General features: G+C 42.4%; 1 protein-coding gene across 2 annotated transcripts in view; it reads left to right on the plus strand.

Annotated features, from left to right (window-relative positions):
* tln2b (talin 2b) overlaps positions 1 to 13825 on the plus strand; it is a 128507-nt gene that overhangs the window by 54967 nt on the left and 59715 nt on the right. For both annotated transcript variants that reach the window (XM_080761919.1, XM_080761920.1), the window contains exons 7-16: positions 2738 to 2865; positions 3191 to 3254; positions 3632 to 3736; positions 5959 to 6114; positions 6878 to 6979; positions 7199 to 7275; positions 9566 to 9749; positions 10076 to 10189; positions 11291 to 11399; positions 12987 to 13195. In XM_080761919.1, coding sequence (XP_080618045.1) covers positions 2738 to 2865; positions 3191 to 3254; positions 3632 to 3736; positions 5959 to 6114; positions 6878 to 6979; positions 7199 to 7275; positions 9566 to 9749; positions 10076 to 10189; positions 11291 to 11399; positions 12987 to 13195 — 1248 coding nt within the window. The remainder of the gene's footprint in view (positions 1 to 2737; positions 2866 to 3190; positions 3255 to 3631; positions 3737 to 5958; positions 6115 to 6877; positions 6980 to 7198; positions 7276 to 9565; positions 9750 to 10075; positions 10190 to 11290; positions 11400 to 12986; positions 13196 to 13825) is intronic.

The following is a 13825-nucleotide window of genomic DNA, read 5'->3' on the forward strand; positions in this document are numbered from 1 at the left end:
GTGACAGCTAGATCACACAGGGTACAGGGTACATATTTTCATTGTATGACCTACAGTTCAACAGTTGTAGGCCAAAACGTGAATCGACTTGAAAAAATTAGGGTGGCACTTCCTTGGCCTAGTGGAAAATTCTGTGAATGCGTGCAAAGTTTCACAGCAATTGGACGCTGCGTTCATGGTTTGAGGCATATTGTTCAAAACGGGCCACTCTTTGGAAGTCAATCGCCAATCATGAAGGAATATAAAAAATCTGACAAATCCGTCTTGGTCACATGACTATAGAGATTTGTTTCGACAAAATCTGTAGGACTATTTTTTAGGAAGATTTATTTTTGGTCTATTATTGATAGGAGAGTAGACTGACAGGAAACAGGGTGAGAGATGGAGAGTGACATGCAGCAAAGGTCATCAGGATCGGGATTCGGACCCGCAACCAGGGGGGTAGTCAGACAGATATTTCGTGAAGCCACTAAGGAAATCGGGACTTCCTGAAAGTTCATATAATGGCCTGTTGTGGCGCTGTCATTGGGCCCAAAAAACCCATAGCTCCATAGAGGCCCATGTATTTGGGCCCAACTTCACCTAGACTGTATTACCTTAATAAACATGGCCATGAATACTTTCTGCTTCCAGTCACTAGTTTAAAGTCTCATTTCTCATGTCATAATATTCTTTTTGGAAAATTATGGTCCCATTTATAAACAAAATTACCATAAAGTCGAGTATGTTCTGAGGGGGGCGTGGCTACCGTTACAGTCTATGAACGGGAGCCACCCCCCGTTCAGTCAAAATAAAAACCAACGAAGAGTAAGGGGGGAAGTCCCGCCTCGTTGTCTGGGCCAGCCAATGGCCAGCTGGGCCAAAACGGATCTGGAAAGATGGCGATTTACAATGCAAGGAATTACAGGCTTCATTTTACGTCCGGGGAATGCTTTGTCCATATTTTTTACAGTCTATGCCCGCAACACGATGTCAGGCTAGCATTGCAGCTTAGGGTGTGTTTTGCAAAAATCTGCTTCCTGGTAGCGCTATAACAGGCTGTAAATAATGTTTAAAAAACAACAACAAAGAGAGTATTTTGGGGGTTAGGGAGTGTGCGTACAGTTTCACTCCGAGTGGTCCAACGGTGCAGGAGATTAGACGGACACTCGGACAGGGTTGAAAACATAGTCTTGGCCACACCTTTGGCCTGGTGGAGACTAATTGTTAGAAATAATAAATAATAAATAACCTACTATTCTTTCAAATTGCTTTTATTATTTTTTAAATAGGACATTGTAGAGGAGGTGTCACATTTTATAAGCAGCCATCAAGCATTGTGTTAAGAATGGCCATGTACATTGTACAGACCATTTGCAGGTATTTCTTAACAATTAACATCGATTTATTAGTGAGCGTGTTATGTTGATAGAAGACAGCTTCTCAGCTGTGTCACTCAGCTCGTTTCTCAGCTGTGTCACTCTGTCAGCATTTATTTGATGGGCATGGTGGACTAGTTGACCTGAGCGTGTCTTAGCCCCTAGGGCCTAGGCCGTACGTGTCACAGCCTCTGATGTCCTGTGGCTCAGGTTCATGTGCACAGACCCATGTGAATGGCCTGCAATCAGTTCTTGTGTCACTACAGTAGCTTTGCCAACGACGGCGAACATCTCTGATGATCCCTGTGTGGAGTGGGGCCAATCGGGAAGGATGTACTGTAACTCTGTGATGAACTGTTCAGGTTCCTTTATGTCCATAAATATTGTCCTCCTGTATGCCATAGGCTCAGCAGATTTATTTGAAATGATCAGTGTTGAATTAATTTCCCTCAATAAGTAAGAAACATTCGCACACTAGTTTCTAGAGCTCCACAAGAGTTTATTTATTAAAGCAAAAAGCAAAACATGATGTTTGCCTTGATGCCTTGACATTCAGCACCTGGCCTAAATACAGGCAAGAAATGTGCACCCAATCTTCTCTGTGAATTGTTGCCGTCAATAACAGTATTTCCGGTATGCTGTATTCTAGTTGGAGATCGTTTCACTGATCAATATGAGAAAGCCCTGCTTAAGTATTATGACATCAGAATGAGCTGAGCTGCGCCATAGAAACACTAAAAGCTCTCATGGAGGCTTTCTCACTGTCAGCTAGATTCTCGATCAGCAAAGGTAGCCATTAATCTTCCAGCACGACTGCAAGATTGTGCGTGCGTGCGTGCGTGCGTGCAAGAGATAGAAAGAGAGAGAAAGAGAGGCCAGTGCTGTGTGTGTATAAATATAAATTAATATAGTGTATAAATGCACTGACATTAAATGGATCTCTCTGTATCACGATGCAGTCCCATGTCATAGTTCACAGAAAAGCAGTCTGTCATTAGAGTTATGGATTACAAACTCAGGACCAGATATGTGAAGCTGGTAATGTTTCGTTGCCATCCTTTGCTTTTTAAATAGACTTTATTGAAAATCATTCAGGGTTTAAAATCTATGCATGTGTTGTGATGACAAATCACTGAGGCGGTTACATTTAAAAGGTTATAAATTGCTTTCATTGCTGCATACAAACCTCATTTGATTCTCTCACTGTGAGTGAATTAATCTAAAGTTTTCTGTTTGCTTGTCCCTCTAGTACAAATAACATTTATTCACTTAGCAGGCACACTCTCTGAAGTGACATTCAAAGCATGAAATGAAGTGCTCATTATAGAGCTCTGTACCTGTGAATCCAGAGTAATTCTCATTCCTCTCTCTCTTTTTAGGCGAGGGACGACATACTGAATGGCTCCCACCCGGTCTCCTTTGATAAAGCCTGCGAGTTCGCCGGCATCCAGGCTCAGATCCAGTTCGGACCCCATGTGGAACACAAACACAAGCCTGGATTCCTGGAGTAAGCTCCCCCGTATCAGAGGAGATGCATTAACACTAGCGTAGGCCCCCATTCCTCAAATACACCGCGCAATGTACTGTATTGTGCTTTCACACGTTCAGTGCACAGCCATCCACATACCATCATTATCTAGCTTGTAGTTTGTTTTGGGGCCCATTCCTTGTGGGATTTCCTCAAGCGGAGTGTTCAAGGGTGATGTCAGCTGTTAGTGCTGTGCCGTCTGAAACGGTCTGTAGGCACCAGGGCAAGAATTACCTCATATGTGGAGATATGTTAAGGAAATGCATAAGTGTAACCTTGTAAAATGTGATTTATCTCTGTGTAGCCTGAAGGAGTTCCTGCCCAAAGAGTACATCAAGCAGAGAGGGTCAGAGAAGAAAATATTCCAAGTATGTACATTGCAGTCCTGCTTGGTGTAATGTAGCACTTTAAAATTGTTGCACTATATGTGGGAAATGTATATAATGCATAATGCAATGATTCTCAAACACAAAAGGATTTGGTTGCGGACCCACCTCTGAAAATGTTTTGTGCCACGGATCCTCATGCAAGATTTGTGTTCTTAAAATGTTTCAAAAATATTCAAAATGTTTCACATTTTGTCCAAGATTGTTTAGAAAATAGCTCATGTACTGTATGGTTAAAATGGTTAAACTGATTTTGATGCTTTATTTAAAAACTTTTCCAGAACCAATTTGAGAACCACTGGCATAATGCATATATAACACATATTAATAAATTGTTGTAAACTTTGCGTTCTGTCCAGGATCATAAGACCTGTGGAGAGATGACGGAGATTGAGGCCAAAGTGAAGTATGTGAAACTTGCCAGATCCCTGCAGACTTATGGAGTGTCCTTCTTTCTGGTGAAGGTAAGGCCCAACACCAAGTAGGCCTGTCACAGTTATTACAAAATTGCAGGGGTCAACAAAGTCAAAGGAGAAGGTCACAGTCAAGGTCGATGTAAAAATTAGCTGTACTGTGTATTTCAGCATTTTGATTAGAGATGGTTTTTGTTTTGTTTTAGTTTTTCTATTTTCTTTGGGCTGAATATACTTTGTTTATTTTATATACAGTCAATCAATGTAGAGAGACGGTAAACCTTGGGACAAAGAGAGAGACGAGAGACATGCGATGGTCGACTGGGATCCCAGGAAGCATACAGTATGGGCTGTGCACTGCCACAGAGATGGTTACGTTTGGCATCGGTTTGATGTGATTAAAGTCAGGGTAAGGGTCTGAAAGGGTGGTTAGCAACTGTGTTTCCATGACCTTACAACTTGTAGAAATTGTTTACTGGTACCATTTTAGGACCTACAACCCAAACAATAACACATTCACAATAAATGCAGTGTTAGCAGGTTTAGGATGATGACCCCAGCTGAATGATTACGGCGCATACCCTGGTCCCTGGTTCAATAACTTTCACCTTTGCTTACTCTCGCTCTCCATTTCCTCTGTGACACCTTCATTCTGTCGCCTTTATTGACACTGTTGCGTCAATAAAGGCGAACATATGTCCCACAAATATCTGCAAATAATTATATTTACTTGTAAATGAGAAGTGAATGTTCTAAATTATTATATCATATGCACACCTACTTGTTATATCTAATGAGCAACAAACTGTGTAGTATGGTAAATGGTCATCAAAAGATGTTATACACGCTTTATAATAACAAATGAGCTATTGCTCAACTATTGCAAAACCCTGGGTTTGCCATGTAGCAGGGTGCGCATGGCTTTGAAACGGGTGGTAATGGCAGTTTGATGCTAATGTTGGTGAACAAAGCGGTGGGAACATGAGCATGAACATGACGAGGGGCTACAGCCAGCTGTGCGAAAGTTCTAGGAAAAAAAGTAGGAAGAGTGCTGGCGTTGTCTTATCTCACTCTTAATGGACTATAAATGGAAAGTGCCATAGTTAAAGTGTGGCATGTGCATGAGTCATGACTGCATATCCCTGTATGTCTACATGTGTGAGAGTTTGTCCGTGTTTGATGAAGAAAGGTAGTGATGGGAACCTTAGGACGTTGTTTAATAATTCACTCCAGCACTTTCTCTCGCTGTCTTCTGTCTGTATGTTTGTATGTCTGTCTGGCAAAAGAACAGAGCTCTCCATTTGTGTCTGTCACTCATCACCCACAGCAGGTTCCTAGAACAAGCCATCTCCTGCTGTAAACTTCATCGATATGAAAGTAAATAATCCTGTGTGCATGCATGCATGTGAGTGTAAGAGGGAGAGTGCAAGAGAGAGATGCTGGTTTCAGGCCAGTAAAAGGCTTCTGACATTGATTCAACTTTCTGTTGTAAATTCCTCTACCAACAGATGTTCACAAACCTTAAGCAAGTGTATAAGATATGATCTTACTAGCCACCTACATTTAGACTCTTTCTTCCTACCGTGAATACAATTTGCATGGCAATGGCGCTCGAGCAATGTACGGTAACCAGAGACAATGGAAGATGTGAATAAACCTCTATACATAGCTACTACAATTCGAGGGACAATGTTATCTGTCCTTGTTTTAAAAAGGTATCACAGTCTTATCAAACTGCAATACTTAATGGCCTTTGTTCCCCTTTCAAAGCACAGTGCTTTGACCCTGAGCTGACAACAATAACCCGAAGATGTGGAAAAGGCATGTTCGCCTCCCCCGCCTCCCCTTAACCATTCATTTACATGGCATATCGCGCAACTGTAGGAAGGCCAAGTGTGGGCTCAACCATTGAAATAAGCTGTAATGGATTTTTCAGTGGGCCGATTGGAGGGCATCGGAGTCAGGCAGGCAGAGCGAGCTGGTAGGAAGCATCACCGCCATGCTGCGTCTGCCGACAGTGACTAAAGCCTGGGGGAGAGACCCCGCTCACTAGATCAGCAGTTAAACAAAGCTGAACACTACAGGGTCGCTTCCCATCCACCCCTCTCTTCCTTCTCTTACGGTTGGGCTTCAAAACCACAGATAGAGCATGCATTCTGCAAGCAGCAGCAGCACAGGTATAGATAGATACTGTCTTTTGTTCAGTGCCTTCAGTGAATCATCCGTGTAGGTGTACTTATATAAATACTGTCTGATGTATTCTCTCTGCACAGGAAAAGATGAAGAGCAAGAATAAGCTGGTCGTGCGGCTGCTGGGGATAACCAAAGAGTCTGTGATGCGTGTGGATGAGAAGACTAAGGACGTGGTACAGGAGTGGCCGCTGACCACGGTCAAAAGATGGGCGGCCTCCCCCAAGAGCTTCACCCTGGTACTACTGAGTTACTGTCTTCAACACGTACAGTCAGATTCAAGACTTTATATACGCACGGCCTCCCCTTCATTTGTATTTACCACGTACACTTCGATACAGCTCCACATCTAAACATCTCATCTCACCCAAAATTACATTTTCCAATACAAACAACATTCTAGAAACTGTTGCGGCCTTATTTCACCTCAGTCTACCAGTCCTGCCAGTCTGCTATTTCATCAGATTTTTAAACTAGATACCATGGGAAGAATGTATGTTTTATTCAACTGAGAAATCTTCTGTTTTGTATTTCCGCTGTTGTCAACAGCCCCTCTCTGTCACTCCATGCATTGTCTTATAAACACAAGAAAATAAAGGCTTTTTAAATCCGATAAATGCTCAAAGGTACATCTGACAACTTTAATTTGGATGAATTATTACAACCTTGCCTCAGTAGATTGCTTTAAAGCCATTCTGAGATTGAGTACAGTACATCTTATTTTTTTAATCAGTTCTTTGAAGAAGTTGGATCTACAGCGGGAGCCATTCAGTTTCCCTCTATTCATTAGTTGTACGCCAGGACAGTTTATTCAAAGTTTCGCCTTCAGTAAGTCATGTTTTTGTCTGTCGTTAAAAATACTGAACGTCTCCCTGGTACAGTAGTGGCTGAGAATGTTAAAAGTGATGGACCTCAAAAAGCTACTGTAAAACAGCGAGCCATTGAGGACACCAGGCTAGACTGTAGTGTAACCCCTCCTTGTATCTTCATCATTATGAACAGGACTTTGGTGAGTACCAGGAGAGCTACTACTCCGTTCAGACCACAGAGGGAGAACAGATCTCTCAGCTCATCGCTGGCTACATCGACATAATTCTAAAAAAGGTACGTTTGTAGCAAATAAATCTTATAATTTGTGTGTGTGTGTGTGTGTGTGTGTGTGTGTGTGTGTGTGTGTGTGTGTGTGTGTGTGTGTGTGTGTGTGTGTGTGTGTGTGTGTGTGTGTGTGTGTGTGTGTGTGTGTGTGTGTGTGTGTGTGTGTGTGTGTGTGTGTGTGTGTCACACATAGTAAATTGTTTTGTGTTCCTCTTCTTTTGGCTGCAGAAGCAGAGTAAGGACCGCTTTGGTCTGGAGGGAGATGAGGAGTCCACCATGCTGGAGGAATCGGTCTCCCCTAAGAAGTGAGCAGGGTTCTTATACTAACTACTACAGGGTCTTTGCATTGCTAAAGCATGGTAGTATACTGACCAGCCACATTCATCCAGCACAGCCTACTTATTCCTCATGTGAATTTAAACCTGCAGCGTTTAATTGTGTATATACTGTATAATTACATTTCTGCATGCCTAGCACACTGTCAACCCCCCTACCCCCAGAGGAGGAGTAGTGCTGTAGCTAAACACACAAACAGTTTTTCGAATTAGAAAACCATGCAACATGTTTTCTCTGAAAGCTGTATTCCAGTAGAGACTGTGGACCATTGCTTTCTCTAATGCACGTTGGGTTCCTAATCCCCATACTGGCTTGGAGTAACGCAACAACGCTATCATCTTGTTTCACAAATAAGGAAGGCATGATTGCTTCCATATTCATTTTTCATCCCTCAGCTGGCTGCTGTCTCTCCCAATATTGTGCTTTGTACTAGCTTAGCTTCTCAAGGCTCAACACTACAGATGGCCGCTGTGTTATTCTGTCACATGGAGCTCGGAGAGTATTGTTGTCACTGGAAGTCTCCAAGGCACAGACTGGGCATCATATCCCGGGCCGCTGATGGGCCAATTGAGTCAATGTTGTGGTTCTCAGCACAAAAAACATAATTGCAGTCTCTCTAAACAAGCCATAATTAACCAATAGTGTAGAGTCTCTGGCATCTGTCGAGCAGGTGGGAAAAGCAACATGTTTTTCTGTGTGATATTCTATTTATCCATGCAGAGAAAATAATAATTATGATGATCATTATTTCCATCACCTATAATCCATACTGACGAATGCATTCATTTCCCATTTCTCAACTAATCCCCGGATTTGCTAATTATACAAAAATAAATATGGCCAGCTGGCAAAAAATAACATCATAACCAGTGTTGAATGAATGAGCTCTCCTTTCTCTCTCTCTGTCAACGGAGAAGTGAATGGCTACAAGCAACGCCGTCGTGTCATGGTGTTACACGAGAATAAATGACCCATCATGCTTTGCAGTCTGTGGTGATTGCGTAATGATTATAATGTACCGGATTCAATAGGTCACCTGCACTTTTGGTGTGACACACACGGCTCTTGTTTACATTCCGTTGTCAACACGTGTGCTGACAACGACAAAGATTGAGAGAAGACGGATAGTTTATCCTTTAGTAAGGCTGTGGATGTATTCACAGTCACACATTTTTTTTATTTATTGTGGAAAGGAGGAGATCAACGTGCAGCATCTCCACAACACTGGTAGGCTGCTTATTCTTTCCTGCGTTTTAATTGTAGGTAACGCAAAATAACGCAAAATTAATCTAACGAGTTTCTTTTCTCAGAAGGTAATCTTGTAACGTAACGGGATTATTTTTAATGGCAGTAATCCAGTAACCTAACGAAGTTACTTTAGAAAGTAACATTACCCAACATTGATCATAACTACCCTAAATAAACATTAAAGTCCATAGCCTTGGCTGGCGACTGGTTATTAAAATGTGGCTCTAAACAAACATTAAAAGTCCATAGACTTGGCTGGCCTATGACGTAATTTCAGAAAGCCATGCATTGGAGGGTCTAGCGCCCCTACCACAATTATTTAAAAACATTTTCCCATGATGCTGCTGGCTGCACACACACACACACACACACACACACACACACACACACACTCGCTCTATGAGATATTCTATCTAGCCAAACATCACCACAGAGACACCCATGTGAACATTGTGTATGATTGGTCAGAAAGTCAACGTGCCTGTGATTTATAAGGCAATGAATGTACCATGGACAGATGATTGAGGAGGTTATGAGATACAAACCTCTATTATCCCTATCTGATGGAATACAAACACAACCAACCAGATGGCAATTCATTAATGATGGCACAGTGGCACACACTTTGTCCACTGTGTCTGTTGCCAAGAAATGGCGTAATTCTCAAGACAAAGTGTGTCAGAGAGTGATGTAAACAGTGTAGATACGGGTATCCAAATCACCTTTCCATCATACGGTGAGGGGTTCGGTACTCAAAGCGGAGCCACACCAAGTATAAAACAATTTCATCCTCGGAGACCTGTTACAAGGGTGTGCTGCAGGCTGGCCATTTGCTCTGATGTATTGTATATGTGCCTGGCTTAGACGACTGTGGAAAAATACATTCCTGCTGTACTGTTCTGAAGCTGAGCTGCTTTAAAATTACAGAAAAGGGAAAGAAAGCTCAATACACTCTTGCGTGCACTGATTCCTGTTTCTGTCGCACTCTTTTCCACTCTGTCCATGCTTTAGATCCACAATCCTGCAGCAGCAGTTCAACCGGGTGGGCCGTGTGGAGCACGGCTCGGTGGCACTGCCCGGCATCATCCGCTCTGGGTCCATCGGTGGACCCGACTCCTTCAACATGGGCACCATGCCCTCTGCCCAGCAGCAGATCACAATGGGGCAGATGCACAGAGGACACATGCCTCCCCTGGTGAGGATGTCAAGCAATATGAATAGGGCCACGTTGTGAGAGCTGGAAAGAGTTCTGGAGGCCAGCACTAAAAGTCTGCATACTGCCGTTTAAGGGCATCACTTGAATTGTCTTAGTCAAACACGTGCACGGCATCATAGACGAATGGAAATCATCGTGGAAATATGCAAAGCATTTTGATCACATGATTGCATTTTGCAGTTTGCATGAACTGTACTGTATGTCTCTGTACAGTAGTTTGCATTTGTGGGCAAGAGATTGTGGTGAGGTGTGTAGTATGCTGTATGAATACAGAGTATACACATAATATGGGTTGTATTTCTCAGAGCTTGGCCCAGCAGGCCCTGATGGGAACCATCAACAGTAGCATGCAGGCTGTGCAGCAGGCCCAGACTGACTTGGGACATGTGGATAACCTGCCACCACTGGGCCACGACTTGGTGAGTTCACCCAATAGGTCTCCTTTAAAGGTTTCATGACATTAATTTTCAGCTGCAATGAAAACAGGCAAACAGGCCTCAACAGTGACATCTGCTAGCAAATTCCTGTCCTATATTATGGGATTTGTGGACTCTTACCTCACAGTCCACAGGCAAATCAGAGCACTTGTTTGAGCCAGAAAACCCCAGACCACAGAAAGTCTACTGAATGTCAAAAGTTCATGTTGTTTGGGTGCAATTGAGCTCAGAAAGCCCACCCACCAAAAATTTGAACAATTACAAAAATATGTTTCATGTCACAATCCCTTTATGCTACCGTACACTGTCCTCAGTGTCAATCTAACCGTGAGTGTTTAGAAAAGAATACAGGTCCATTTAGTTACATTTTACACTCTCTGAATTACAAATGGTTAATTGGCACATGATTTCATGCAATGCACCATGATGCAACACTGTCGTTCTACTAAATTTTTGACGATGCCTCCTATGTCCAGCTTTTGGTGTATGACTGTATGTGCTAACACACACTTTGTCCTACACATACATTGATAATGAATGGACAATTTTGAGTGTTCGTGTTAACACAAACATTGCGTAACGCAAACATTGAAGACGAAGGATGCAAGTTCTGATTGGCCAGAATGTGATGATGTATGATGATGTATGATGATAAGATCGTCCTTCACTTCACACAGATGTGATTTTCACTTTCTAGCCTTCCATACAGTATGAATTTCTTAGCTTGTTTGCTCAAGCTAAACGTTAAGCTTTTTGGTATGTTTAAAGTCAGGATCCAAAAGAAGCTTAGCTTTCCCTCTGTTTCTCTATCTCGTTATCTCTCTCCCTCATGCTTCCTCTCTCAGTGAGGCGATGTGTTTAGCTAAGCAGAGACCATGCAAATCATAAAGCATTTATACTCTACTAAAGTCTATGTTGTAATCTTCATATAATTAACTGTATAAATATGCCACTGCACTTACAAGGTAGTGGGAGTTGCGTAGTCCAAGTCCTTTAATCCTCTACGAAAGTTTATATGAGTTGAAAATCTTCCACTGTGATGAAAGCCAAAATAGCTTTGCTTTTTTACTCCCACACCTAAAGGCATCCAGGGTTTGGGTTCAGAACAAAGTGGATGAATCCAAACATGAAATCCACTCGCAAGTCGATGCCATCACCGCTGGCACGGCATCTGTAGTCAATCTCACTGCAGGTAGGTGTCCAGGCCGTAATTTCCATTTCCATCCCAGCACCAGAATTATTATTTGTTAAAGCCTTTGCTGGACGAAGCTTGAATGGACTTTAGGGGAGTAACGATATAGTAACTGTATAGAACAATCAATTTTATTTTCAAGTATCGAAATGTAAACAGCAACATTGACTTTGTATCGTATCGTTTGTCAATGCAAATAATCAGTATCAAATTGTTTTGCAATGCAAATAATGGATTGTATCGATACTAAATAGTTGTACGTTGTATTTAGCAATTTTCAGAACAAAAAAGAAAACGAGGGGGTTAATTACTACACTTGGTCTATCGATAAATGTGTTTTCTCTGTGTTCATGTCAAGGTATGGGTTTGTCCATTATGTGTTCGAATACAATGTCTATGTATTTGCCAGATAATCACTGTGTTTACTTATCCATATTTATAAACTTTCCCTTAAAAAACTGCACTATCCACACGTTTCACACAGATAACATTTATTTGCTAAATAGTTACTGTATCGATTTTAAATCATTGAATCGTATCCTACTGTATCGCCATAATGAACCAATATCGTCCATGTATCGTATCGTCAACCATGTATTGTGATACGTATCGTTTCGCTGTAAGAATGTATCGTTACACCCCTAATGGACTCGAGCCGTTTTTATTTTGAACAAGACATGTTGCTCATCCTAAAATACGAGCAGCTCCAGGGTTGAAATCAATGAACACATTTTCCAAGATGATGTCAATCCCCCACTTAGGAGCAGCCCCTGAGTTCCCCTTTAATAATGGAGCATTTCCCCATTCACTCTGATGAATATTTCCGTTGATGAATAAGTCCCTAACACGTTGTCCCGAAGCTCAACTTGCCTGGCAGCATCAACCCCCTGCTCCCCTTGCTGCACATGGCACTGTGACAGCCCAGTTCCTGCCAGTGTTCTCTGGGTTTTAATCTTACCCAGCCATCTGTTGGATGGCACTTAGAAGAACTCCCCGAAACCATCCAATAGAAAACTTTTCCATCTCCACGCTCACTTGCTTCCTTCTACGTGCTTATCTGTGCAGAACCATGTCAAATGCGCCTCTAATTATGACACCGACGCTGATTTGTGTGTTATTTTATCACACGCAGGCTGCCCTGTGGATTAGCCTAAATCGCTGCTGCACTGGTAGAAGCTCATTGAGATGCGCAGCGGAGTGTAGTTCTCAAAGTGGGGTCCGGGGACCCCCAGGGGTCCTTGAGGGAGTTCCAGGGGGTCCCCAGCGATAGTTTGGAACCAAATGGACCCTTATGGGTCTGTAACTCTGAGTGTACAACTCTCAGAGTTAACATTGATTTTACAATATAAATTGGGGTCTCAGAGATAGAAAGACCATTAAATGGGGGTCCGTTGCCTAATTCATGTAAAACTGGGGGTCCTTGACATTAAATCACTGCTAGAGCCGTAAACATCTTCTCTTTTGGGGGTCCCTGGCACATCTCTTCAAATGGTCGTCCGCAGGCTAATTAGTGTCAATTTGGGGGTCCTTGACATGAACAAGTTTGGGAACCACTGCAGTATTTGATAACAATCTGTTGTCCCACAGGTGAGCCCACAGAAACGGACTACACAGCAGTGGGCTGTGCCATCACAACCATCTCATCGAACCTCACAGAGATGTCCAAGGGCGTGAAGCTGCTGGCAGCACTCATGGACGACGAGGTGGGCAGCGGGCACAAGCTGATGGGCGCTGCCAGAACGCTGGCAGGGGCCGTGTCAGAACTGCTCCGATCGGTGGAGCCTGCAGCTGCGGAGGTGAGCTGACACTGTCATGGTTTCCGTTCTCATTTCCATCCCGATAGTCACAAATTCCTGCATAACCTTGCAATGCAGATATCTACCTTGCAAGGTAGATATGCAAGACTTGCATATCTCTGCTGTCGGGAAGAAACCACCAACTCCAAAATGTTCATTTTTCAAATGAAAAATATACATTTTCAGGAAATATTATATTTTGAAAACAAAGCAATACTGGTGTTTTATATATTTATATTTATTATTATATATTGTCAACTACTTCCATGAGAGGGGAAGAGGTGGTGGAGTTAGTTCCTTTAGCAGACAGTTTGAGGGTCCAATGAAGTGAATTTATTTTGTTTTTATATTTAACAATATATTTATTTGAAACGTTTTTTACTACTTTTCATTGGTTAAATGGTTTTTAACCAACACACAGACGTAAAGGGTGTTCAATAGCACTGATTTAGGCTATGCAAAAACATCTAAAACCTCAAAAATGGAGTTAGGTGGTTTCCTCCCGACAGCAATGATGATTTTTGGAATGCCCTAATGAATATGCATCGCAGTAGCAGTTACTGCTATGATGATTTTTTTGAACAACGGCCCCTGAGTCACCTATTATGCTTTGACTTATTTTCTGTCTAT

Source organism: Protomyctophum bolini, assembly GCF_963924005.1.
Source record: "Protomyctophum bolini genome assembly, chromosome: 4".
NCBI lineage: Eukaryota > Metazoa > Chordata > Actinopteri > Myctophiformes > Myctophidae > Protomyctophum > Protomyctophum bolini.